At 51.4% G+C, this 27,038-nt stretch overlaps 2 protein-coding genes across 6 annotated transcripts in view; both read left to right on the top strand.

Annotated features, from left to right (window-relative positions):
• Positions 1–27,038, top strand: part of SLC29A3 (solute carrier family 29 member 3) — a 174,405-nt gene that overhangs the window by 119,759 nt on the left and 27,608 nt on the right. The window lies entirely within an intron of this gene.
• UNC5B (unc-5 netrin receptor B) overlaps positions 1–27,038 on the top strand; it is a 94,722-nt gene that overhangs the window by 55,575 nt on the left and 12,109 nt on the right. For all 5 annotated transcript variants that reach the window (XM_080401296.1, XM_080401297.1, XM_080401299.1 and 2 more), the window contains 2 exons: positions 21,760–21,981; positions 25,654–25,797. In XM_080401296.1, coding sequence (XP_080257422.1) covers positions 21,760–21,981; positions 25,654–25,797 — 366 coding nt within the window. The remainder of the gene's footprint in view (positions 1–21,759; positions 21,982–25,653; positions 25,798–27,038) is intronic.

The raw sequence follows: 27,038 nt of genomic DNA, 5'->3' as shown, positions 1-27,038 counted from the left end.
CAGTGTGGACAGTAGAATCTGACTGACAGTAAAAGCCTTGTCGCAGTCTACTAGTTTGTTTGTGCTGCAACAATGTGGGATCCTGAGCATCCGTGGAAGCAGCCTTGTGTGTGTTAATCAGAGCTGCTTGTGCCTCCCCTTTCAAGCTGTAATAGCCAGAGCTGAGAGAATCAATCCATATCTATTTAAAGCACTTCAATAAATAAAGACATGAAATAAAGTTGCAATGGCCCTGTATTCTCCCCCTGCCTCTAGGATTTCTCTTCCCCCTCCCTGCACTTGCCTCTGGATGCACCCAGAGGCAAAGGTGAGGAAGGAATGGGGACTGTCAGGAGTCTCCTGCCTTGGGTGGACTATCCACACCTTGCAGCAGTGGTCTGGAGCCATGGCACTCACTGGTGCTACTACCCGTGCCTCTGGCAAGCAGCAGCCCTGTCTCGTTGGCATCAGCAGGGTGATGGCAGCAAGGGGGGCAGGATGCACTGAGCTGCTTTCATCACCCCCAGCAATGACGGTGGCAGGGGGGGGACAACGATGAGACACTTTCTTATGGAGGTTTTATTAAAGGCAGCTTCCCTACCTTCCCTGACTCGGGGGAGAAGCTCCGATGGTGTGTGCACTTTTTTTTTTTCCATGGCAGGGAGGTGACAAGTGGGAAGCTGGCATTGCAAGCCCTCTGTAATGCTAATGGGAGCTGCAGGTTGGCACTCCCCGGAGGTTGTTGGTTGGTTGGGGTTTTTTTTGTTGTGTTTTTGGTTTTTTTTTTTCTTCCCAAAGACTAACAAGGGAACACTTGTTGAAGGATAAAATTAAAAAGCCCATGGCGGTTTATTTTGAGGACAGTGTGTTTGCTTTCACATCGTGCTGGAGGGAATTGCTCTGCTACTGTCAGCAAATAAATAAAATAAGAGCTTTGTTTTAAATTAGACTTTCTTCTGGTAGCTAATTAGGCGAGCTGATACCTGCAGTTGCATTACCTAGGCACCAGCTGTACCGTGCATATTTGAGGCATATGGCTGGTGTCGGCAGCTTCTACACTTCATTAGCCCCTTATTATTATTTTTTAAAATATCCCTTTAATTGGATGCAAATTCCTTGGGGCTCTGATGGCATCAGCAGAGACCTTCTTGGGTGGATGCCCGTGGAGCCGAGGGGCAGGTGCGGGTTCGCCGAGGGCGCTGGTGCGGTGCTTTCAGCCGCCGAGGGGAAGGGTCGGGACCCCTTGAAGCAATTTTGGGTGTTGGAGCACCCAGCCCTCGCACCGGGAGGGAGCCCTGGCTGCTGCCCTGCCCGGCGGCAGGCGGGGGTACGCCAGCAGCTCGGGTTTCGCCGCCTCCCAGTCCCCCCGCTGCTGTCCGGCTGCTGGAAGGTCCCGCCGGTAACGGAGATCGGCCCCGAGCTCCAGTGCCGGCGCCTGGGCACAGCCTGTCGCCCTCCTCGCCGGGGAGGAAGGCTCGGGGGGGGGGGGGGGGGGGGCGGGGGAAGGGGGGGCAGTCCTCCTCCCCTTCCCACCCTTAAAGGCTGCTCCAGGTTCGGGTGTCCACAAGCCGAGTCCTGAAGGTCTTGGACTTTTTTGGGGACGGCTCCAGCCTCGCCCCGCATCTCTACGGTGGGGGAAGGGGTGGGGGGGCAGCCGCCCCCAGCCGGGGCGGGGGAGCGCGGCGCTCCCAGGCTGTCGCCTCCTCTGTCCCCTGGGCTTTTCCCCGCGGGATCAGCCCGGCCCTGGCTCCTCGCTCGGCTTTTCCTGGAGCCGGCCTACCCAGGACTTAACTTTATGGGGAAATTAAGCAGAGCAATTATCCCCGGGATAATTACACGGCCCTTGCGCAAGGCGGTGGGTGCTTCCGAGCCCCGCGGCCGCCCCGGCAGCAAGCGCTGGCGGCTGGGCTGCCCGGCTGGCTCCGAGCGAGGGGACCGAGCCGCGGCCACCCACCCGAGGGGGTCCCGCCGCTCCCCCCCCCTTCCCCGCCTCCGCTAGTGGTGTGCAGGGGCTTGGCGAAGGGGGGCTCTTCCTCCCCCCTGTCTCCTGGAGCTGTTGCAGGGGCTGCCCCCATCCCACATTCCTCTTCGGGAGGAGATAAGGATCCTGTCTGGCGCCGGGGTTTCAAATGTGCTCCCTGATTATCAGCCGGCGCCGGGGCAGAGCCCCAGGCAGCAGATAAAGAGGGAAGGGGAGCGGGGGAGTGGGGGCTGCCGCCCGCCCTGCCCTGCCCTGCCGCTGCCTCTGCCCCACAGCCCCCGGACCCCGCCGAGCATCACCGCTGCTCTTGGGAGAGCGGTAATCCCACTTGAAAGGGGATTTCAAATTTTTTTTTGTGTATTGTCCTGCGTGCACACGCAGCGCTCCTGGGGCCTCGTGGCTGACGAGGAGGGCTTGTGGGGATGGAGCGGGACGAAGGAGATGTGCCGAGCTCAGCAGTGTGGGTCGTTCCTTCCCCTCTTTGCTCACAACACGCAGCCTCTCAGCACAGCACTTTGCCCCCTGTCCATGGCCCTGTGAGGTTTTGGCACAAGGATGTTGCCACCAAGCATGCCGTTGCGTTATCCTCCCCTGGAAGAGGGAACGTGCATGTCTGACATGCGGTGGTGCAGCAAGCCCAGTGTTGCATGGAATGTTGCCGTGTTGCATGCTTCCCCTACCCGGTGTTGCATTGCACGTCACCCACCAGCCACTTGTGTTGCATGTAACGGCCTTGTGTGTTCCTCACCGGTCCGTTGGGTTGCACATCTTGGCCTGTCCCTCACCAGCTCCACAAGCTGAGCTTGGCAAAGGTGCCCTCTGAGTTTTATGAGCTATAGGGCAGGCGATGAGCCTGCAACGGGACAAAAGCTCTTATCAATGCTTGTGTCCTGGCCATGGCATCTCTGTATGCAATTAAACCCCATGTGTCTCCTCTCTGCCAAGGAATCTGGAGGCGAAGGAAGAGGCTTATCTTCCTGCTGGTGGCTGGAATGCTCTTGCAGCCCAAAGGCTGTGCTAATGCTGATATCCGGGGTGGGGGTTGGGGAATCAGGGAGTTTTGCCCTCTTTTCACTATTAAGCTTATAAATAACAGTGCAGCATCCTGGGGACGGGTGGTGGGTTTTGTGCTGTTGTTTTTTGGTGGTTTCTTTTTTTTCCTTTTTTCCTCTTCCAAGTGCAACTCTGGGCTGATATCCCAGGAATGTGATCTGTTGTGCTCATAAAGCCCAGCTTCTGGCCTCCTTCTTTCTCCTTCTTCCTTCCCAGGCATTAAAGAGCCAGGCCTTGGGGATGAACTGTGGTGGGATCTTGTATCCACTGGGATGCTCCACAACATATGGGGCCTCTGGTTTCTTGTGTGATCTCTCTGCAGCTTCCTGCATTAATATTTGATGATCTTCCTTGGGGTGAACATTAAAAAGAAATGACCACCACCACCAAAAAAAAAAAAAAGTGGTGGTGTTTTTAGTGGGGAGAGAAAGAAGGAGGAGGAAAAAGCTGAAATGCAATTGCTTTTTATGGCTTCCCGGAATGGCTTGGATGTGGGTTGGACAGTAGTGGGTCAGGAGCAGAAGGAGCAGATAGCCCCATGATCGTCTGCCTACTTGCATCTTTCCCTTTCAGGTCATAAATATAAAACCACTACTTGAAAAACAAAAAGCTCGTTAAGCTGTCAGCGGGCTCCCTCTTGGAAGGTCATAAATGTGTCTCTTAGTAGCGGCTTTCATTCCTGTCTGGACTGGGGTGTAGGCACCACGTCCCCCATGGGGCTGGAGGGAGGTCACTGCCCATAGGGACAGCAGTAGCTGATGGAGGGGGAGCCTGACTCTGCTAAATGAGGGGAGTAACACGCCACCACCACAAATTTTGAGGCTACCCATCCATTCTTGACCTGTGCTTTGGTCTCCTATGTAGACCTTGGGGTAGCACCTGTAGGTATGATGGTGCTCCAGTGGAGCTGAAGCACAAACGCTGCGCAGGCTCTGTCTGCTGGTGTGTTGGTGCAGAGTCAGGGTCATCTCTGCTGGCCAGGGACCACAGAGCATTGGCTTCTCTTATAATGCTTTTGGTAGGGTGATAAAAGATAGTAAAACATTTGAGATCAGATTAACTTGTGGTAATAGTGAGCTGGGTGAAGGGGAGAGCATTGTGGAGCATGATGGAGCATTTCTGCTAAGCGATCTCTGAGCACCATTGGGTTTACAGTTGCACTGGCAGTAACGAGCGGTGGCCCTCATTGCTGGTGCTGCGGCAGGGGCAGGCGCCACGGGCGCAAGGGTACAGACTTCTGCCTTTGCACCACCTCATTGATTTTATTGCAAACGGCTCATCTCAGCTCCTTGCAACTTCTTGAGGCAGGTGTTAGGGATGATTCAAGCAAACAGCAGAGAGGAGGAGGAGGTGGTGGTGGTGATGGTGATGAAGATGAAGAGTATCCTGTTGCCTTCTCCTGGGAGATGGTCTACAAGGAGCAGCTAGGAGGGCTGGTTGGTCTTGTGGCAGGTATTGACCTAAACGCAGGTTGTTTGGGGACATCTGTTGTCCTGGTGGGGTTTGGCTTGCTGGTTTTCTGGCTGCATTACAACCAGACAAAACCACCTTGGAGATTTTTCCTGTGCCCTGGTGAAGACGTTGGATATGTGGATGGAGAGGGAGGAGGTCTGAAGCAGGCACCTTTGTGACCCACAGGCATCAGGCAGTTTACTGGTAGGTTCAGAAGCAATCCATCCTGGTGTGGAAAGTATATAAATTTCTGGCCTGTTTTTCTTCCAGAGAGATATTTTCCACACTGAGAATAGACACCCGTCCCTGTGATCTGTTTGTCATTTAGGGCCCCAATATTTTTTCTCTTGGTTACACCACGTGCTGAAAATGCAGCTGCTCTCGCATTAGCATCTAATTAGCAGCAACTAAAAAACCTGAAACAGGAGGAGAAAGAAAAGGGTGAGAAATTAAAGATGCAAAAGACCTGTTAGATCATCTGGCCCTTCCTTTGGGATTGTTTCAGTAGGGTTTTGTCCAGTCTTGCTCAAAAGTCTCCAGGGCCGTTACTGCTTCCCTCAGAGGCCATTTCATTGTGTATTGAGAGAAACCTTCATAAATATAAAAGCTTTATACAATTGAGGTAAAAGAAACAGATTGAGTCATTGTATTGTTCTTTGTAATCAGCTTTGCTTTTCATTAATTTCCTCCCCAAAGCCTTATTTAGGCTGGGAATTTTAAAGAAAAAGCAGGGAAACAGCACGTGTGAGGGATGGTGGGAACAGGCTGCCTGGCTCCGGTGGGTTCCTGTGCATCACCCTCCTCACCCCGACAGCCTGGATGTGTTCCGACGTCTTCAGGAGCCGGTCTGCCTGCTCGCTGGGCCAAATTTAGCTGTGGTGGTGTGCACCAGGGACTTGTCCAGTGCTCTCACCTCCTCTCGCAATGGAGTCCAACTCGTCTGGGCAGCTGCTTGCTGCTGTAGCCTTTTAATTTAGCTGTTTTTAAAGATGACAAGTAATAGTACAAAGAAAGGCTACAGGTGGGCATCAGCTGGTGCAAACATGACCAAAAATCAAGGAACAAAATAGGACTGGGCTTTTGCAGTGCCTTTGCTGCTCCAGTGGCTCAGAGTGCTTGGTGCTGGGGAGTTGTGCCCTTTGCTGCAGGGTGTGCCGCAGCATGGGGTTAGGCATGCAGCACCCTGTGTCTCTGTCCTGACACACTGGATGCTTTTTGCTGGCCGTGTGTTCTGGGTGAGGCTTCCTTAACTAAGTCTCTGTATCCGCCAGTGTTCCAGTGTTTTAGCTTTTCTAACCTTGCCAACCTGCTGGATAACTTTTTTCTTTGAAGTACCTTGGTTTTTTCCTTTCCCAAACCACTGTCCTTCCTCTGTTTTTTGGTTGTTTTTTTTTTTCCTTTTCTCCTCCCAGTTTTTGTTTCTGACATCGCTGTTCTCATCCCTCATGCCTCCTTTTCACTCCCCAGGTCCCCTGCATCTTGTCTTGGCTCTCCAAAGGGACATGCTCCCAATTCAGGCAGGCTGCCAGTGTGGGTGCAAAGCACCCCAAAAGAAATGTCTTTGCCTTTCCTGCTCTTGTGGGATGCCTGAACCGTGAGCACTATCGCTTTAGGCCCACAACAGTCCTATGTGCCGCTGCCCACGTGTAATGATGAGAAAAGAGCAGCAGGCATCACATACCGTGCAGCCAGCTGCCGCTTCCTTGCTGCTGTGGTCCTGCGCCGGACCAGCTTTAATCCTTCCCACTGGAAAATGCGAGATGTTAATCCCAGCCTCTGCCAGAGCAAATAGGAAGTATATATATCTCTGCCTGCGTAGGAAGTGCAGAGGAGATGTTTTAGGGGGAACTGAGGATTGCTTTGGTTCTGTCTGGTGAGCTGGGTGAGGGTGTCCCATCCTGTGGAAGAAGTGGCTGGTTTGCTCCAAGGAGTTGAGTGAAGCTGGTTTGCCAGAAGTTTGGTGCTTTACTCCATGCCCCGACGCAGCTGGTGTAACAGTGGAAGAGGCAGTAGAGCTGCTCCGTGTGTTTGCCTGTGGTTCTTGCATTTCCCAGCTGTAAATGCAGGTGGGGGTGCATGTAGATCACAGAGGTGACTCCTGCTGCAATCCAGACCAGTCCTGAGCATTGCTGCTCTTTCATTGCAACTCCCCCTGCTACCTAATATCTCTGTGGGGTTGCTTGCATCCCTGTGCCCCCCTTTTTTTCTCACCCCCAGAGCACCCCTTTGGCTGTGGGTGTGTGGAGAGGGAAGGCGTGGGATGGCAGCTTGGGCTGGTGGCCACGGGGGAATTCCCCCGTGCGGAGGGGCCACGGCTGCGAGCCTGCCAAGCCAGCTTTCCTCCTGCGCAGCCAGGCTGGAGCCTGCCCAAGCATCAGGCCCTGCAGCCTCCACAGGCTTCCCATGTCTGTGCATGGGGTAGTGTGCTGGGCAGCTCTTTCTGCAGGGCTTTTGGAGGACTAAGAGCAGGTGATAGAAACAGAAAGAAGAAAATGCTTCTAGCCCCTGTTTCTGCTGGGCAGGACCTCCTATCTCCTGCAGAGAAGGATGTAGGGCATCTCTGAAGGGCTGGGAAGGTGTGCCCTGGTGCCAGCTGACTAGTCTACCTTCATCCTGCAGTGCTCAAAGCCCTGTACCAGGGTGTCTTGCAATGTTTGGGGCATCCTTTAATGCTAAGAGCCCTGCTCAGGGGTGTCCCATGATGCTTGGAGCCCTGCACAGGGGCATCCTGCGGTGCTTGGAGTCCTGCAGCAGGGTGTTCTGCTCAGCAGTGACATGCCCCAGGAACTTTCCTCTCTCTGGCAGAGGCGCTGTCCATGCACACCCATGCATTGCTGGGCACCCATGTGGGAATAGCACAAGGGTTTACTCATTTCACCCAGCACAGAGAGGGACGGGAAGCTCAGGACTTGCATCGCTCAGCAGATGAGACGAGCTGGGTGATGGGCACAGTGTTCCCCCAGGAGTGCCCTTCTAGGGCAGGCGCAGGGGTTTGGGTACCTCTGCTGATGTAGAGCTGTAGGAGCAGGTAGCCGGAGCTGTGCTGGTGGCTGGGCTTGCAGGACAGCTGGGGCCAGATGTTTGCCAGATGTTACTCACTTCCTGTCTGGCTCCTCCGCTTTTAGCTTTTTATGTACTTGTTTGTTTTGGACTACAAACAAAATAAAAAGGGTTTTTATAACCCTGTTCCCATGAGGCTGTGAGTTCAGGATATAATCTGAAGTCTATTCACTATTGTCTTGATCCCTCTCCCTTGCCCTTGGTGTCGTCCCCGGGCACGCACAAACTCACACACTGCTTTTGTTAAAATGGCTTTTTTCCCACATGACGTCTTTTCTCAACAGGCCACTGGGCATTTTTCCTTGTGACCTCCTCCAGTGCTTAGAGGAGCGGTGGGAATGTCCCTGGCCAGTTTGGATGGAGGCAAGAGGAGGAAACACCACATTTCTCGGTCCTGACCTGCTCCTTGCCATGGGCTGCATTGTTAGGAGGGTTCTCCCGTACTGTAAGAGGATGGGAAACTCATTGCACTGATCGTATCCAGCATCTTGATGGATTTTGTGCCAGCATGTTGCTTTGCTGAGGATGTTTGGAAGGGAATGGGGGGAACAAGGAGAGAGTAAAATAGCCATGTAGACTGTGTTGTTTTTTTTTAAAAAGATTAAAACATTTGGATTAAAGTAGTTTGTATTTGATCAAGTGAATGCAGGGGTTAAAAAAAGAAAAAATAATCGAAAGGGGGTCAGGAATGGTATTACATAAGGGAATGCTGTCGGCTTAGGGGTAGGGAGGAGGGGAAAAAAAAAACTTATCTAAAAGTATTATATGTTCTGGCATGTCAGGAAGTCCCAGCAATCGCTGTAACCAAGAGCTATTACAAATGCAGTCGTGGAGTTTTCCTCTCCTGGAGAGGACCCGGAGCAGAACCGGTCCTGCTGCTCGGCAGGCTCGTTCAGCAGATGCTCCCCTGCCTGTCCCCCTGGGTCTCAGGGCATCCACTGTAATATCTGCCAGGCTCAAACAATCGTGGGGAAACAAAAAGAAGCTGGCAGTGTCCCTTTAAAAATGTGTATGTTCAGCTCTTTCTGGTCTCCTCTCACTTCATTTTTTTTTTTTTCTTTTTTTTTCTTCCTCCCTTTGGGGTTAAGGCCCCTTTTCCTCTTTTCTTTCTCCTTCTTTCTTAATTGCCTGTTAAATAATTTAAATATTTAGGACTAAAGGGCTTCAATTATCCATTAATTTACATTAGTAATTTATATATCAGGCTGAATGGACACACTGTTAGTGTAATGGGTCCCTGTGGACAGGCAGAAGCTGTGCTGCAGTGCATTTTCCTGGAAGCAGAGCTGTTTCTTTACACCTCCCAGCCTTTATTCCAGGCGCGTGGGAGGGAGCCCGCTGCCTGCACGCATGCGGGGTCAGGCTGCTGCAGAGTCCGGCGCACTCCTGCACGCTTGCAGGTGGCAAATGCAACCCCATCTCCTTGGGAGAGGATTGCTTGGGGTTTGATGCAGCAATATTTTTTTTTTTTAGTTTTTATTTCTTTGCTGTTTGAACTGTGCTTGCAAGAGCCTGGCACTGCCCAGTGCAATTCCAGCACTATATGAAGCAAACCTAAATGTACCCTTCTGACCTCGGCTACAAGCAACACTGTCCTTAGGAGGTTCTAGCTTATACTTAGCACTAGATTTGAGACTAAACTGTGGCTTTGAATTCAACCAGAAGGGCTGTGTCACTGTATGGGTCTGCATTTTATGATTGCTGCTTGCTGGCACTGAAGAATACTGTTTGTGGGCTCCTGTAGGCACTGGGGGGCTAAACTGGAAGAGCTCAGCATGCTTCCAGGAAAGCTTGTCTGTCTAGGAGTGGGGAGGATCCTCAACCTCATTTGCTGCCTCCTTGGCCAGGGCGTGCATTGCAAGCTCTGGCTTAAGCCTTGCCTATAGACAAGCCACCTGGCCCGGGCTGGACACATCACATGGTGGTGGACATGTTCCTTGGTGAGGACAGGGTTAATTTGGGAGTCACAGCACAGGGCAGTAGGGGATTTCTGAGGCTAAGCCCCTTGGCCGAAGCAAGCTAAAGCCATCCGTGGGCGCTGTGGGGACACTAAGCCTTAGAGGCCAGTGTCCCTTGGGTGGTGACAGCTGGCTCTTCCATCCGGTTACCCTGCGCCAGGACAGAGATGGGGCGATACCTATTTTTCTGCATTCAGAAATACCATTTGGGGAAGATTTGGGGTATTTCAGATGCTTGTCCATGGCTGGTTTGCACCCAGCCTGATCACCAGTAGCCCGGACTTGCTGGCAGCCACGGTGGCCAAGTCACAGTGCCACGGCATTACAAGCAGCTAGTCCAGCCAGGGCAGGGGCAGCCAGACGTCATCAGGATCCATGCCTGCTGTGGCGTGGGCATCAGGCAAGAGGGAGGCTGTTTACTGATTGGGCTCCAGGGAAGAGCAAATTGGAGCTGAGCTCCTAACTGCAGCATGCCGGGGATATGGGAGCATGCCCTGCTCTGCGGGGAGGCTGGCCCATGGCTCTGGGTGCAGGGCTCTGCACAAGCCCTGCCTGCCCTCCCAGAGCAGAGGTCACTTAATGACTCTGATTACCAACAGCATGGCCATATTTAAAGCAATTAGTGCAAATCACTTATGGAAATGAAGCCGCTGAGGGATGGAGAGGAGAAGAGGACAAGGTTGGAGGGCACAGTGTTTTTTTCCTGCTTTTTCCATGTGCCATGCGCTTGATGCTCAATATGCATGATCCTTTGCCCCTGTTCCCTTGAGACCTTTCTGGACCACCTCTGGTCCCTCTGTCTTGCTGCACATCCCTTGGAGTTGCCTCTGAGACCTGCAAGAGCCGTTTCACTGCTAGCTTGACTAAGGCTATGCCTTGGGTGCCCTGTATCTGTCCTAGCCATGCTCCAGTTCTGAGGTTGGAGAAGCTCAGTGCATTTGTGACCATAAAATCTCTGGATTCAGTGTCCCAGACTTTATTTAATTTGGTAGCATTGCACCTTGCTAGCAAGCATCCTAATTTTTTAGGGACATTTTTGTCAACACCTTGGGGTCTGGTAGCACCAAGTGAGGAGGGAGGGAGGGGAAGGCATGGGAGGGTGCGTGACTTGTGTGTCGGTGTATTACTACATGTAGGTCCATACAGGTTGCAGAGTCAGTGGGGTGCAGCTGCCATGTGGGGTGGCACGGACTCCTAAAGCCGGGGCATTTCCAGTCCTGGCATCTCCAGTGCCAAACAATACCTACGCTGAGAAGGGGAGGATGCTTGCAGGGAGGCTGGTCCACCTGGGAGTCGTGGTTTGGACTGTGGGGCAGAGCGGGAGCTTACGTGCTGAAGGACAAAGGGAGGAAAGAGAAACTCAGCGCTGTGGAACATGGTCTGTGTCCAGAGAAGAAAAGGTGGAAATTCCCGGTGGTGAGAAAGGAAGAAACTGGCTTTGGCAGCTTGGGGTCCCATGGTATTTAAATGCCAGGGAGCATGGGGAGAGGAGGGGAGGAAGGTGCCAAACAACGTTAGGAAGCTTGTGAAGGCTTCCCACCTTGCCTGTTGGTGGGAATGGAAGCGTGAGGGAAAAGGCTTTGTTTTTTGTAGGAGTTTCCTTCCACTGGAGCATGGGGTGTGCAGACGGGGAGGCAGCGATGGCAGGCACCAAAAGTAGGCACCCACCAGAAAAAAAACCAAAAAAACCAAAAAACCCTCCCAGCTTTAATCAGTTCTTGGTTTTTTGCTCTCTGTAAAAGCAGGTGTGAAGTGCTAGGAGCCCAGCTGGCTCCCGGGTTTAGAGGGAAAGGAATACAACTAATCAAGGTAATTGCTAAAATCCTTTTGCAACCGGCCGGAGACCTCTCTGTACTGTGATGGGAAAGCCAAGCTCTGGTCTCGGGTACCTGCTCTCCTACCTGCTCTTGGCTGCAGGGAGTAAAGTATAAGAGAGGCAGGGGGATGGGGTAGCCTTGTCCTCTAAGCTAGTCTTGCTGATTGTTTCTTTTTTTTATTTTTTATAGGGATATTGCTGAAAGAGGGGGGAGAGAAAAGTCTTAATATTTGATACTCAACATCAGCAGGGATTATTTTTTTTTCTAAACCTTTTTCTATCCCTGCTCTCCTCCTCCCCCTTTTTTTTCCTTCTGCGTGTCCCTTATTGTCATAGTAAAATGAGAAGGGAAGAAAAGGGCGGGGAAAGGACAATGAAAAGCAAAATGTTTCCAGCCTCCGTTTGTGGTGGGGGGGGTTTCTGTTGGTTTGGGTTTTTTTTCATAGCAACAAATCTGAAAGATTAAGGGCAACTTTAAAGACTGTTTAATAAAGGGACCTTAATCAGCTGCTCTTGTGGTGTTCCTCCCCCAGTTGAATTAACAGGGAATTTGGGGCATCAAATAGACCTTTTGTTGGTGGTGGGGCTTTTTATAACTAAAAAATAATGTAATTATTAAAATGATTTAAAATCAATGCAGCATTGCACTAAGCACCTTCCTCTATTGAATTTGGGTGGCCCATGTGGTGGGAGATGACCCCGGCTAGTGGGTCTGGCGGTGAGAGCCCTGGCACGGGGAATGGGTGCTGTGGGTGCTGGGGAGTTGGTTGGTGCTCCCAGCCCACGCCTGCCACCGAGCGAGCTGTGGGAGAAGGGTGGGAAAAGCGTTGAGGAAAGTAGGGCAGCATCTGGCGAGGGGCCTGCGGAGAGTCTGGCTGGAGGCAGCGGGGAGCATCCTTCCAGCCGGCTTTGGCTTCCCAGGGCTTGCAGGAGCTACTAGGGAGGAGAGTGGGTGAGAAAAAGACAAAAAATGGTGATGAAAGAAAGCTTTCTCGTATTGTACTGCTCTTCCCTTCTTTGCAGTCAGCTGCCTAAACGTTTTGCTTTACCTGGTTGGGCTCATGCCATCCCTTGCTTCCTGCATCAGCTTCCTTGGGGTGGGACATGCACAGCCCTCCTTCTCTGGATTTTGGCACAGAAGTGCCACCTAGGACCATCAGACCTTGTGAGCCACTTCTAGAGGGCATGGCTGGGTTGTTACCACTCATTGTTTGGCATCTGGATGTTCAGGGGGCAAAACCTGCTCCCCCCCGGGCTTGCAGCCCCCAGTGATGTGTGTGTCCGGGCAGGGGTGCTTGGAGCCTGGATGGATGCCCGGTGGGCAGCACAGAGCATCTTTCTCTTCCCCAGGAGCACCGGGTGGTTTGCAGCCCCGCTTGCTGCCGTTTAAAGTTGCTTTTCATGCCCGAAGCCAAAGCAGTCGCCTCCGGATTTGCACGTTAAGGGGGAAAAAAGAAAACCATTGCAAAACAGCCGCCTGGAAATTGCACTGTCAAGGGGAATGCTGGGGAATTTACATTTTTAAATATGTATGTAATTTGGGCGAAAGGGAAATAGCTTTCTGTCTGTAAAACTGGCAACTTTCTTTCTCACGGAGTTAGCATTTTAAAACTGCATTGCTCATTTGATCAGGAGATTTTTATTTTATGTTTTTTCCAGGGAGAGATTGCATCTTGCACTTGGTTTACTGCAGTTTGAATGATAATTAATAATTCCTTGGACTTTCTGGCATTAACTGGGGCAACAAGTCCTTGTTTGTTCCTTGTTTTCTTTTCCCTTCTCTCTTTTCTTGTTGAAATTATTATTCTTTTCACAACAGAAACAGTACATGCCATACATGTGAATAAACAGCGTATTACCGCATTATCCGCTGCTGGCTTTTTTCTTTTATGAGCCATAGCAAATAAATAAAAGTTCTTATAATTATTATATCCATTAAAAATAACGCTGTAGCTCAGTAAACAGAACAAACTATACCAGAGTACCGCTACAATGGAATTAAAATAGCACAAAGAAAATTGTCCGTGCCCATAACAAGAATCAGTGCTAGATGAAATTTGGAGATAGTTTTCAAACATAGCTGCTTCCCTGAAGGAAATGTATAAAATAGCACAAAAGAAGTGAGCACAATAGAGCGTAACAAGGATTTGCTACATAATTCCTCCTATTTTCTGTCTGTCTGTCTGTCTTAATTCATTCTCTTTTCTGTGGGTATTTACGGGGATTCACCGAGGCTCACAGCTCTGCTCTGTTAAAACTTGAAATAACGAACAATTTACTCCAATCTGCCTGCATCGTGTTATAAATCTATATAATGAAAAATGAAGAGGTTTGTACCATAAGGGATCTCAGCTGTTTACACTTCTCAGGAGGCTTCGCCTTTGATTATCATAATCATAAAGATAAACAAAAGAGTAGTGGCTCCATAAATACTCCAGCATAATGCATAATCAACAAGATAAATCTCTCTCCTCCGAACTCCCAGCAGGGGAAGTTGCTGCCAGAGCCTGGGTGTTTCTTCTCTGGAGATGGTGGTGGTTGGGATTTGGGTTGGATCCTCTTAGCCGTGGCTTGCAGTAGCACAGGGATGCTCGGGTGGGATGCCCCATGTGAGGGCACCCTGCTTTTAGGTTTTTCTTTTGGGTTGCTTTGCAAAAGTATGACCTGGGGATTTAGCTAAAGAGATTATTTTGTTTTATTTTGGTCAGGTGAAGTGGTTTTTGATCAATAAGGCTGTTGCATGCAAAAACATCCCTGATGCTGCCCAGCTCCTTCTTCTCACCTTTTTTTCAGCACAGCCTTTGCTTTCTGGTCTCTTTTTTCCCCTCCCTGTCCAGTCCTGGTTTAATAAAGGTGTGCGGTGAGGGAGGCCAGCTGCAGGCTTTTCATTTGGCTGGTAGAGGAATCTGCTTATTTTTTTCCAAGGGTGTAATTAGGGCTGGCTGGGTACACCCCCTCATTACCCACGCTGGGGAGGAATGTTCTCTAATTATAATGTTTGCCTGCTGCCAGGCAGGGAAAACTGCTCACCCAACTGCTGGAAATTGTCTGTCTGTCCTGGTTGTCTGTCTGTCCCAGGCTGAGTGGGGTCCTCGATCAGCTGGAGGTGATGGGATGGAGGGACTGGGCTCACTCGAGGCTGGATTTACCCTGGGGGGTGATGCCACTTTGGCAGGAAGGGGATGCAAAGGGACTGTGAAACTCCTGGGAGAGGGCAGTCAGTGGGGGAAAATAAGCCTGTTTGTCAGGCAGAGATGTGTGGCAGAAAAGGTTAAGCGGTTCTTTCCAAATTTAGTTATGAATAGAAGATTGGTGAGAGTAGGGAGGCTCTGTTGTGTTGCGTGGAGGGGGACAAGGGGCCGTGGCAGCAGCATGTCGGTCTGTCTGTGCTGCTCCATATGAGGGGGTTTCCCCAAATGCAGCCCATGCAGCCAGGCTCGCAGGTGCTTTCCCAGCTGGTGGGAGCAGGACGGGTGGACTCCACTTCTTTGGAGGGCAGAGAGGAAGACCCTATAAATGCATGACCCCAAGGTGGAGCAACACCTTCTTGCAGACCCCAGCACAGTGCTGGTAGGGAGGGCTGAACATGGCAACGTATTGTGTGCTGTGTATTTTTGGTCCAGCCTCAGCTGATTTACTATTGCATGTGCTTGAGGGAGGTGTCAGATGCCACCCCATGAGGATACCAGTGGCTGGACATTCCCACAGCTTTTTGACCTCAAAATCCAGCCTTGCTCTAGGCTGGTGATGAGATGCCAGGTACCCGCGTTTCTCATTGCTACCCCTGAAGGCTCCATGCTCAGTTTTTTGGCCTCTGCAGGCAGCTTGGGACTGTCCCATCCCATCCCCTCGGAAAGGTTAATGAGCGCCATGCTGAGTTAATGAGGCCGGGGGGTTACATCAGCAAGCTGCAGCCCTCGGGACGGCAGTGCCAAGGGCCTGTTACATTCCCAGCGTCTCACTTTCATCAGCGCTTCCCTGCTTGTGTCTAAACCTGCTCTTAACAATTCAGAGTGTTTCAAGGGCACAAGAATTTGTGGGCTCTGTGTAAGGAGGCAGCAGGGAGAGAGCTCCACTTGGTGCCAAGTGGCTTCAAATCTTCCAAACCCATCCTCAATGACAGCCTTTATTTTGGGTCATCCTCCTTTCTCCCCGCTTTGCATGCCATGCGACATGTCCGCAGAGAAGGGGCAGTGGGCTGTGGCTTTGCATGGCACTGCCCAGCCTCATGGAGGATTTGTCTTTGAAGATGCCACTAGCTGCCAACATCTCCTCAGCAGTGGAGCCCCATGTTGGGGTGCTTCATGTTGCAGGACCATGCTGGTGTGCGGGATTTGTGCGATGGAGAGCAGAGCAGGGAGGAGAATGGGATGCTCTGGGAAGAAAGGATAATGTTTTGGAGAGAGAGGATGCGTCAGGGTGCCTTTAGGAGGAAAAGCTGTACTATGTTTTACTGCTGGACCTGTAATTATCCCAAGGCGGCACTCTGTGGTAGGAAGCCCTTGGGAACAGGGCAGGCCTGTTCTCTGAGCTCAGGGGATGAACTGAAATGTGGTGGGATGAGGACTACATCCCACGTGATGACCCTTGCTAGGGTGGGAATGCCTTCAGGGCTTGTAGCAAGGGTGTTCTCAGTCCGGCAGGTATTCTGGCATGGGAGTGAGCCATGCCGATGCTGAAGCGCCAGCATTGGAATTTGCCGGAGCTTCAATGGCAACAGTGCTAATCCCTACATGAGTCTGTCTTTACATTTCCCCTGGAGGCAATAGGAGAGGGGATTTAGAGTGGGGGGAAAGCCCCGCTCCAGCCTTTCAGACACCTCCTCTAGGCAAGCCAGTGGCTGGAGCATACCCACCAGCCTGGTGTGTGGAGCCAGAGCTGTCCCCATCCCCGCTGGGGGATTGGGAACGCAGGCAGCTCTCCTCCGGCACTGGAGATAAGCTGTTACTTTTTTTTTTTTTTTTCCCCTCCTTCTACCAGAGGATTTCTACCCACCGGGCAGTTGGGAATGAGTTTAACTGTTGCCTCTCAGGCCTTTGCCCAAAACTGTGCTCGCCCCAACATAGGCGTGAATGGGGGGATGTGGAGGCAGAAGGGGTTAAGTGCCCACCGACACTGAGATTTAGTTGGAGAAACCCAGGCATCCTTGCTTAATCCTTACATCGCATTCCTGCCTGCCCGGTGCTGAGGGGAGGGATGCGTGGCTGTGGGTGATGGGCACCTAGCTCGCTGCTGCTAATGCTCCTGTAATCTTCCAAATATTTGGAGGGATAACAATTGCAGAAGAGAGGATTTTAACGCTTTCCTGCAGAGGTTTGCTTGGCCATTGCTGCAAGAGGAATTGCTTTCTGGGCTGATCATTCCTTGTGCTGTGTGTTTGGGGTATTGTAGGGGTGGTTAATGCTCGGCCCTGGCTCCAGTGTTGCTCCCAGTGCAGGCTGGTGGGGCTGAGTCGTTGGTTGGGGTCACTGATCTTCCACCAAGCTGCAAACGCTGGCTGCAAACATCTGCAAGTCACCCCCCAGGGAACAGATGCTGCCGATAATCCAGCTCAGCCTCATCAGATTAAAATGTGTGATGAGGGACAGGGGAGAGGAGGCTGGGGAGGAAGGCAGGCAAGGGTGCCTGTTCCCCTCCGCCCTTTTCCATCCCGCTGCTCCTACCACGGATCATCCTTGGGGCTTCAGGGTTTAGTCCTATGGCTCGAGCCCTGAGCTGCCCCCTTCCTTGCCTCTCCTCCCCGAAAATACCGATCAGTGCTGAAGTTGCTGCTCTAGCCTGTCCCATAGCACTTCGTGTCACAGCACCTGACTGCGTGCTCCAAGTAGTGTGAGACTGTGGGATGGCAACAGCCTGGGATTTAAAAAAAAAAAAAAAAATCCCAAAAGGGAGCTGGGAAGCCGGCAGCCACCTCCAGCGGGAAAGGGGGAAGCCGGCAGATGGGAAACCCCTGTAGATGTCTGCCAGGGAAATGATGATTACAGTCAGTGCAGCACACTCAAATATTTATTAGTTTGTCGCTGCTGAGAGTTTTATTGCTTGTCTGATTGCAGTACTGGAAATCCCGGCTGTGCAGGGGTCCTTCCCTGGCTTCGCATGCAAAACTGTCTCTTTCTCGTGTGCTGCTCCTGCAGCCCATGGGCCGAATTGTCACCTCAGATGGGATCAGAGCAGCGTTGGGCAAAGCAGAAGAGACCCCTGGGCACATGTGGGTTAAAGCATCCCTTCGCCAGGGTGATGCTTATGGCCAGCTCCTTGCAAGCACCCCTGTGAACCCTCCTGCTGACAAAAGGTCTTCACTAGCATTAACACTGTCTGAATGTCCTAGTGCATACCCCCAGCCTGAGGTTGGCTGCCTAGCCTGGAAAAGCCAGAGTCCTGCTTCTTGCAAGGTTTCTTACATATGCGATGCAACCATAATATTATTATTATAGTAGTGTTATGCAAGACCATTGCAGGGAGGGGTTGTCCTAGCAGAGGATACCCTCTCCTGCCTTTACAGGGCCATTTATCGATGTCCTTATTGCACCAGAGCAGACCAAAGCATTTCCTAGGCTCTCCATCCTCCACTTTTTTAATCCTGGCACTGACAGCACCTCATCCTGGCTGTGCTGCAGCTATTTGCCCTCCTGTCCTAGGGAGGAAGGACCACATGGAGCTGATGGTGTTGCACCATTGGGAAGGGGCTGGGGTTTTTTTTTATATTTTGCAATTGCTGCTGGATGATCAGGGCAGCTGAAAGCAGCAGTCGTTCCTCCACAGAGCACAGGCAGGCATGCTTTCCCCCCCACCGACTATATGTGGATTTGGGGGGGGCCCTGCCACGATCGTTAGCAGAGCAAGAGGTTTCCCATGCGGCGGGTGGCCGGGTGTCAGGATAGGGGATGAAAGGCTGGGTTGATGGCTTATGATAAATGTGCCCAGCATGCTTCTCCTCCCTTTTCTCATCCACAGTCCCTGTTGTTCCTCTGCCTTAATTCTTCCCCAGTGCATTTAAATACTAGTGGCTATATCATGCTGGAGCCAAACAGCCTGCCCAGCTGCAAATGCTTTACTTTGACTGCACAGGGCTGGTTTCTGGATGGAGAAATCAGCCTCCGCCTTGCTTTGCTCCCATCCATGAGCAGACAGGAGCCTGGGGGAGTTGTGGCGTTGGGGCTCTGCGGCACAGCCCTGGTTAAGAGTATGCCACGAAAAGCCCATCATTTTTTCCTCTGTCTCCTGTTAGAGCTGCTTTTTTGGCCCCAGATGTCTCTTGGCCAGAAATAAAACTCTCAGCTGTTGTGAGTTTGCACAATTTAAACTTCCCCAGCAGCCAGGATGCTCCTGTCTTTAGAGGTCTGGGTTTTTGGGGTTCAGACCTTAAACTGAGCAGGTTTTTATAGTCACTGAAAGCAGATGCTGGAGGCAAAAGCAGATACCGGAGTCTGGCTGGGGCTGGGCTGATCAATCCTGTTCCACCACCCTTGTCCCCAAAGTCACTGTGCCCCCTTGGAAAAGAAACCTGAAGCGCTGAGCTTGAGAGTACCAGCACGGATTTGGGCATGTCCCGTCTTGGCGCAAGAGGCTGGATGGGACCCGGTGGTGGGAGGGTGGTGGATTTTCTGTACCACTGGTGGTGGTTCAGCCCCTCACCCTGTGCTGGGGGACCACAGTGACTCCTCCTGCAGATGATTATGGGTGAGTCACAAATCTGCGTTTTTCATCCCTGTCAGGTCATGATACCCTATCCCCACTCCCAGATCCCCTCAGATGGCTGAGTCTCTTACAGCATCACCAAAATGGTGGTGGGGTGGGAGAAAATGCATCTTTAGTGTTGGCTGCTGGAGGAGGACCTCTCCTTGCCCACTGTTTTGGGTCAGGGGACACTTGCACTTTGGGGTGTCACCCCCATAAGGGAAGGTCCTTCCAAAACTTGGCTTCTTCAGGGGCGTTGGGTCTTTGTGGGTCACCCTTATGGTGCTGGGTGGGCTGCAGGACTCCTCACTTGTATCCTGGGGTGTTAGACCTGGACTGGGGAGGGGAGGTGGGGGGTGAGGCACAGAAAAAAGGAAGAAAGAAAAGAAATAAAAAGCAGCTGGCAGAATGCAGATGCAGAAAAACTTAATGAGGAGTTTCAGGCCCACATTATGGCCAGGGATAGTATATCTTGGAGTAAATACCATCTTTACCACTGCCCTCAGTGGTGTCTGACGGGGACAGAGGCTGGCTTGGGACAGAGCTGGCAGGGGGGAGCCACCCCTGTCCTGGGGATGGGTGGCAGATGATCACCCCAGGCATTGCACCAGTGGTTGTTGGAGGGTGTTGTGCAGCCCACGCTACCTGCGCCCTTTCCCAACTGCTGAGCTCGGGTCCGACTTCACAGGCTGCACACTGCAGGGATGCAGAGAGCATCATTTTGGAGAGATTTTTGCATGAGCCCATGAGTGAAGTTTTGCTGGCTGCCTCTGTTGCCAGCTGGATTATCTCCTGCCAGCCCCTTTGCCAGCAAATTTAGATTTGTGGCATTGAAGTGGTTTTAAAAAAAAAAAAAGAAAAACAAACAACCAAGAAAACAACAACTCAGTGGATACAAAATTGAATAGTAAATTGAAAAAGAAAAAAAAGTGTTATTTACTGCTGTGATACAGGTAAGAGGCTGCTCAGCAGGACAGGGGAGCAGGACCAGTGGCCTGATGTGAGCACAGGGATAAGTGTGGGACTGTTCGGGGAGGGGGGGGGGGCTTGCACCTCCTCACACCTCCATCCCCCTGTCTGCAACGTGGCCCTGGGAAAATTACAGGTCTGCAAATGAGATGGGGGAGGAAATGGCCAGCAGTGGAGAGGTGAGGAAGAGCCAGCCAGAGCGAGAGAGAAATTAGCCCGGAGTTTAATTCATTGTTTCCAAAAGAGCAGTTAATGGATTATGACAAATGTCCTACCGCTCTCCCTTAGTGCTGTGTTAAATGGAAATGGAAAGTCAATTTTCCTAAATGGATTTTAAACGACTGACCTCGTGTGTTTTTTTCCCTCGCTGACTTTTGCTTGGGAGGCAGCTTGGTCGTGTTGTTTTCTTGATGCATCTGATTATTTTTTTCTTCTTCTCCTTACCTCTTGGAATTCTCTGATTCTCTCCGTGCAGCACTGCTCCTTGCCAAGGGTGACTAAGGGAGTGGGCTCCTTTCTTCCTTGCCAGCTCTGGAGATGTTATCGCAGGGCTGGGGATATTTACTCTTTTCCTGCACGCTGCGGTGCCTGGAGCTGAGAATCACAGCTCTCACTGGGGGAAGAGAGGAGGAGGAAAACCTCATAACTCTTTTAGGTGTAAAGAAAAGCCTCATGATGTGACCTGACTGCTAGTGAGATGCCCAGAAACAACAGGTTAAGCAGTAGCATCCCAGGCTGTGTATGTCGTTTATTATCAGTCCTGCGATATTTGGGTTTGATCTTAACGGGAGAAATGGCTGGAAACAGGTTTCCTGTGCTGGATGCTGCAGATGATCCCCCGGCGTTGGTCACAGCATCTTCCCAAGCTGGTGCTGGGCACAAGGCACCCTGAGGCTCTCACTCTTCCAGGATATTATGCCCCTGGGTGAACACTGAGGTGCTTGCCCCTTTTCAAGGCTTTTGTTTTCCTGGCCAGAGCAGACATGATCAGTTTTTCTGGTTATTTTTTCATCTAGATTGTTTTAGAAAACAAACAAGCAGGAAGATGGAGATCACCAGGGCACTGACTCAGTCTGGTTTCTGGGGTGGGATAGCATGAATCCTGATGGCATATCTGGGTGATGTTCTCTGAAGGTGGCTGGGCTGGAACCAATCGCTCACCTGTGGTGGGCAAATGGCAAGTTCCTGGGGGCTGCACCAGCCGAGGCTGCTGGTGTCCCCCCCACACTGTGTGATGCTGAGATCCAAGAGTTGATGGGTGTGTGTGTGTGAGGTGTGGGGGGGTGAGATCCCAAACACGGCTCCACCAAAGAGGGGATGTGTGAGATTTGTGCTGGGGTTGTGGTCAGCATTCCCAGCACAACCCCTGCCATCATTTTGCTCTGAGCATGCCTGTGCATTCCTCATAGCTGCAGGAGGGAGGCTTGGCATGGGTGACACCAGCCCCTCTGGAGCCTCTCTGTGTCCCTGTCACTATCCCTGGACTTTGGCTTGTTTGGATTTTTTCCTCATGGTGTTTTCTAGCAGGATTGCCCAGGGCTCAGGGTATGGATGAGGGGGCTGGTACCCAGGTGAAAACAGGGTGCGCTCCACAACAGCAGCTCTCTAGCTAGCAGAGATTTGCTTTTCGTAGTTTTTTGGGAGCCTCCAGCCCTCTTTTGCTTTTCCAAGCATCCTCAGCAAGAACTGTTGACACCACTGTACGCAGGGCAGTCCTGGGAAGGAGAAGGAGGGATGAAACAACTTAGGCAGGAGTTACATCCCTGCTGCAATGGGACTAAGAGTACCTCCCAACCCTCTCACTCCCCTGGCAGGGCTGGAGTACAGCGATGTGCTGCCCGACTCCTTCCCCTCAGCTCCGGCGGAGACCCTCCCTCACTTTCTGCTGGAGCCACAGGATGCCTACATCGTGAAGAACAAGCCGGTGGAGCTCATCTGCCGTGCCAACCCTGCCACCCAGATCTACTTCAAGTGCAACGGGGAGTGGGTCAACCAGAACGACCACGTCACCAAGGAGAGCCTGGACGAGGTCACCGGTGAGCAAAGCCACCCTGGCATCCCCCTGCCTGCCCTTCCCCTCTCTTCTCTCCAGGCACTCCTGCTTTTTTCTCTCTTGCACATCTATGCTGGAGGTGATTCTCCTCCAGGTAGACCAACAGGTCTCTGATTCATTTTTATCATTCCCAGGTGACTGCAATCTCATGAGGTTGCTTTTGTGTGTTTTCTACCTCCTTGGTCCATGCACAGCTTGTCTCTCCATATCATCAATGAATTTTGGTAGAGGAGCTGCCCCTTTCCAGACCTTTGATGAAGGCATGATGATGGTATGGGTCACCGTACCATATAGAAGCTTGGGGAGATCAGCATGTGCTTTGCACACTTACCCTTTTGCAGAACTTGAGGTTGTTAAATGGGATTTGAAAGGCAGCACATTTAAAAGTGATTAATGAAAAGGAAACTCTTCCTTAGAAAATGCCTAATCAACACGTAGGAGTCACTGCCATGAGGGATGGCAAAGGCTGGTAGCTTACTCCGGTTCACAAAGGGATTAGATGTTTAATGGATAGTGAGAACATTTGCAGGTAGAATTTGAAATGCCTTTTAATGGCAGATGAACTATTCCCTGCCTCGAAGGACAAGTCAGCTGCTGTCTGTCTGAAATATGTGTGTCTGTGAGGAGGGAGGGGGCGGTGGGCGGTGAGAAGGTGGTTTAGGGATTTTAGGAGGTGTCTTATTCCATGGGGTTGGACTCTGCAGAGTTGCTTGTCCCATACTTTGAAACATCCCGGCATGAGAACAAGGTGTGAGGCTTGGATATATCAATCACATTTCCCATGTAAGGTCTGTTCTCTACAAATCCCTGAGCATGTGGCATCCCTCATCTTCGGAGGGCTTTAAACCAAGGTGGCCTTTTGAACTGCTGCAGTGTTGGCCCCAGAAGGCAGGCTGGGCTTAGAGGAGAGACTTTGTCAGCCTGGAGGAGCACAAGTATTTTTACAGAGTCTCCTCTGGTCCCTATGATTTTTTTTTTTCCACAGCCTTGCTCTTCCCTGGCATCTCCTCGTTTCTTCATCTAGTGCTAGCCCTGAGCCAGTCCTTGCTTGGGTTCATCTCTGAACTTGCTCTGCAAAGGGAAGATAATTTCTTTTCTCTGCAGCTTTTTGAGTCTTTCCTCCTAAAGTTGCTTCATCCGTTCCTGAGGTGGTTTTCTTCCAAAGGATCTCTTTGTGAAGGATGGTGAAAAACGTGCAGGAAGGCTGTCCCCCTTCTCCCTGAGGCTGTCGGGCAGACTGGCAGCACTGTTTCTCTTTTTCAGGGTGCATCTCCACCTCCCAGCTCTCATGGAGGCCAGATTTGAAATCCTCAGCAGTCTAGGGCAAAGTCACTGCCGATTACTGACCAAGCAACCTTCACTGATGGGTTATTAATTTATCTATAACGTATGGCCACGCTGGGTCAAGCCAAAGGTTCATTTGCCGTGTGTGTGGCAATGGTGGTTGCTTGGGGGAAGAGCACTGAACCGGGACAAGGAGGGAATGATGGACCCTGCTTTGTTACCCTCCCAGCTTTCTGCAGTTCATGATTAGGGACTCCCTTGTCCAGTGGCAATATCTTAGTAGTATAGTCCAGCTCCAACTGGATTTTCCACCCTCTTAATTTGTCTAAATGCTGTTAGGACTCATTTCTCCTCTGGATTGTCCCAGAATCCTGCAGCAGGGATTTTCATGGTTTAGTGATGTGCAGCATGGAAAAAGCACTGTATACTTGGCCCCACTATTTGCTCCACCTCTTAGGTGAATCCCCCTTACCAAGTAACTTGCCTCACATAACTCTTGAGCAAAACAGGCTGGAGAAAATACAGCAGAAAGGGAGCAGAAAATCTGTGCAGCAGGAGCTTACGCTGTTTTAGGAGGGACTCATTTGCTTTGGACCAGCATCTCCCTCTCAGATCCCAGTCTGCAGATGCAGAACATGTGCCAGCAATTTCGGGAGGAAATGGTGCACGCCACCTTCACCCAGGCTTCAAACATGGTATTGCTGCTATCAGTGAACAAGCCGACAATACCATCAGCGTGGAGGTGATGCCGTGCATGTAAAATTGTGCCGGTGTGTGCTTATATACCCAGCAGCTACCCTAAGAAAAAAGGAGTTGGAACCAAAATGGTTTACTGTGCTAAAAAAATCTGCATTTACAGTGCCTGCCGTTTGTAGGGAAAGCTGCTACAAAGGGCACGGGGGAGAGCTGGCCACAAAGCGATTGGTTAGCATGGTTAGGTGTTCGCAGCTTTTAAAGTGTCCTCAGTTAAAAGCTTGGAAAAAGGGACCTTTAAAAAAAAAAAACCACGAAAAAAACAAAACAACTTTTAAGATGACGTATGTTAAATGAGCTGGCATCAGTAATGCGCTGACTGCGTCTCATCCAAACAATTTCATGTGGAAGAAAGCAAAAATAGGCCAAGTCAGAGAGGATAATTCAGGTGGGCGAGAAGGGACAGTCAGTAAGAGTGGCTGTGTTTGAATGCCTGCAAGCCCTTTAAATAGTCACTCCTGTGAGCCATAAGCTGAGTCTACAGTTTTGGGTAGTCTTTTTTGCTTTCAGGGGTTACAGGGATAGCAGGGCATTTGCGGAATGCTCCCTAACTTTCAAGGCAGCTCAACCCCCACCCCACTAAGGTTTTCCAGAGGGATGAGATGGTTTCAAGCCGTCTCCATCCTGGGTCCTTCTAAAATGCCCAGAGTTTTCCAAAAGTGCTTGGCCCAAATGCCTTTTCTTTTTATTTTTCCCCTTAATAGTGGCAAAATAAATTCTATTTCCTCGGTGCGTGTTTGTCAGCTCTTCTGCGGGAAGGTGGCAGCGAGACAGTAATTGCTCCTCGCAGCACTGGGAGCAAGCTAACAAAATTACAGCTGGGGAGCATGCAGCTCTCCATCACCGTGAAATTGAGGCCTTTTTGTAAATAGAAGCTGCAAAAAAAGGGCAGGTATTGCTTAAAATAAGGAAAAATAAGCCCCGAGTCCCTCCTGCCCTTGGCAACAGCCATGCCATAAGGGGCTGATGTGTCAGGCAAGCCTCAGCATCCTGTGGTCCAGGGGACTGTGTCCTAGAAGTGGTGGTGCCACCTTTGTCATTGCACCCCTGCCACAGACAAGGTGTCCTGGCAGACTTCACGGGGGCGTTGGGGGGTTGTTGGAGGTACATAACCCTTTTTGGAGTCAGTGGGCATGAAGCATCATCATTGTTGAATGATTTCCTTAAGATCTTTTATTTGTCTTGTTGTATCTGTCTTTAAACGCCAGCTGACAGAGATGGTTTCTGCCCACAGCAAAGCCTTGAAGGCATCCTTCAACCCTGGGGGGTGGGAAAGGGTCTGGGCAGGGATGGGGATGTTGGTGCCAAGGGAAGAGGGATGGTGAGGGAAGTGATGCCTGTGGAAATGGTCAAGAGCTCCTGGTCCTGCCCAGCCAGACTGTGGAAGAATAAAAAGAGAAGACTCCTCTACATGAGCCATTGCCTTGGCTTCAGCTCCAAGTCACCCTCTGGAGGGAACAGTCTCCCTGATTTGAAGAGGTGCCAAACCCAGATGCCTTCGAGATGCCTCCAGCCTGCTGCTTCTATCCTTGAGCTTTGTGTGTCCACCAGCCCCTTTCGGTTTCCATTCTCCCAAGTGCTCCTGCTGAGCTGATGCCATCCCTCTGTCGCTTTTCAGGGATGCTGGTGCGGGAGGTGCAGATCGAGGTCTCCCGGCAGCAGGTGGAGGAGCTCTTCGGCTTAGAAGATTACTGGTGCCAGTGTGTGGCCTGGAGCTCCGCAGGCACCACAAAGAGCCGCAGGGCATACGTCCGCATAGCATGTAAGTGCCCAGGATGTGTAGTGCTTGCCCAGACATGACCCCTCTGACAGCGCTCCCTGCTCCCTCTGCAAGAGCTGTGTTCACCTACCTGCACTGCTTCAGCTCAGTCTGTTAATTTAGTTCAAATGAATCCTTCTCCCACCTTCTTTTCCAGTTTGGGGGCCCCAAAAGGGTCCCAGAGGGTACAGTCCACTGATTCAGAAATTGTTTGCAAAGCCTGAGGTGTGACCCTGGATCCCAGGATGAAAAAGCAGTGCTGTCAAGCCAGGTGTGTGCTGCTTCTGTCAGCAACACCAGCTGAAATAGTGGCCAAGTTGTTCATTCCTGGCTTTCTGGGACCTCTGAGACACAGTGGGTGCAGCTGAGCGGGGGTTGGCAGCATCCAAAATTTGGCTCCCTGTTGAAAGCAGGGCTTTTTGGTCAGTTGGAGATGACCCATCCTTGCTGGATGGCCCTGGTCTTAGGACCCCATCACAGCTTTACCTTTGCTTCTGAGCAGGCATCATTCCTACCTGCCTGGGCGAGAGGCTGTGGCACTACCTGGGTTAATACCGCATTGCCCATCAGCGTGCTCAGCTCTTCCCAGTGCTTTATTATCGTTAATAACCCAACGGTTAGCACCTTGCACGCTTTGCCTGAATCAGCGACTCAGTCTCCCTGGAGCCCCTGCTGTCATATGTCACTTCTCTAAGCTGCTGTTTGCGGGTGTCAGCCTGATTAAGGGTGAGTTAATCGGGCTGTTACCCGGCTGAATTTGCTCTTTTAGCAAATGAGATGGCAAAGCTATAGGAGAACAGCCAGGCTTCCCCAGTTGTAAACAGATTTTGCTATTAGAGGGCTAATAATCCAACACATTATCCAAAACGGAGGTGGCTGGTGAATCAGCTATGCTGTTGAAGGATTTAGTCAGAACAGGGAAAATGTTACGAGGCACAGGGCTGGCTACTGAGGGAGCCGATTTGTCCGGCCCCAGCCAAGGGCTTGGTGTTTCTCACAGCCGAGCAGATGGAACGAACCGAGGGATCACTGCCCGCGCACGCGGAGCCGCAGCTGTAGAGGGCTGGGTGCCGTAGCAGAGGGTTGCAGCACCATCTAGTGATGCTCGTGCTCCTTTCAAGGCTCTGGAGCAGGACCCTTCCACATCTCCCACGTCCCTGGGGGCTCTGCTGGGCTTCTTGCCTCTCCCCCTTCCCCAAAGCACTGGCCAGCCCCTTGCTGAGTGAGCCTGGCTTTTCAGTAGC

This window comes from Falco punctatus, assembly GCF_963210335.1.
Source record: "Falco punctatus genome assembly, chromosome: 9".
In the NCBI taxonomy this organism is placed as follows: domain Eukaryota; kingdom Metazoa; phylum Chordata; class Aves; order Falconiformes; family Falconidae; genus Falco; species Falco punctatus.
The sequence above is the reverse complement of the archived record's forward strand: the minus strand, read 5'-3'. Positions and strand labels throughout refer to the sequence as shown.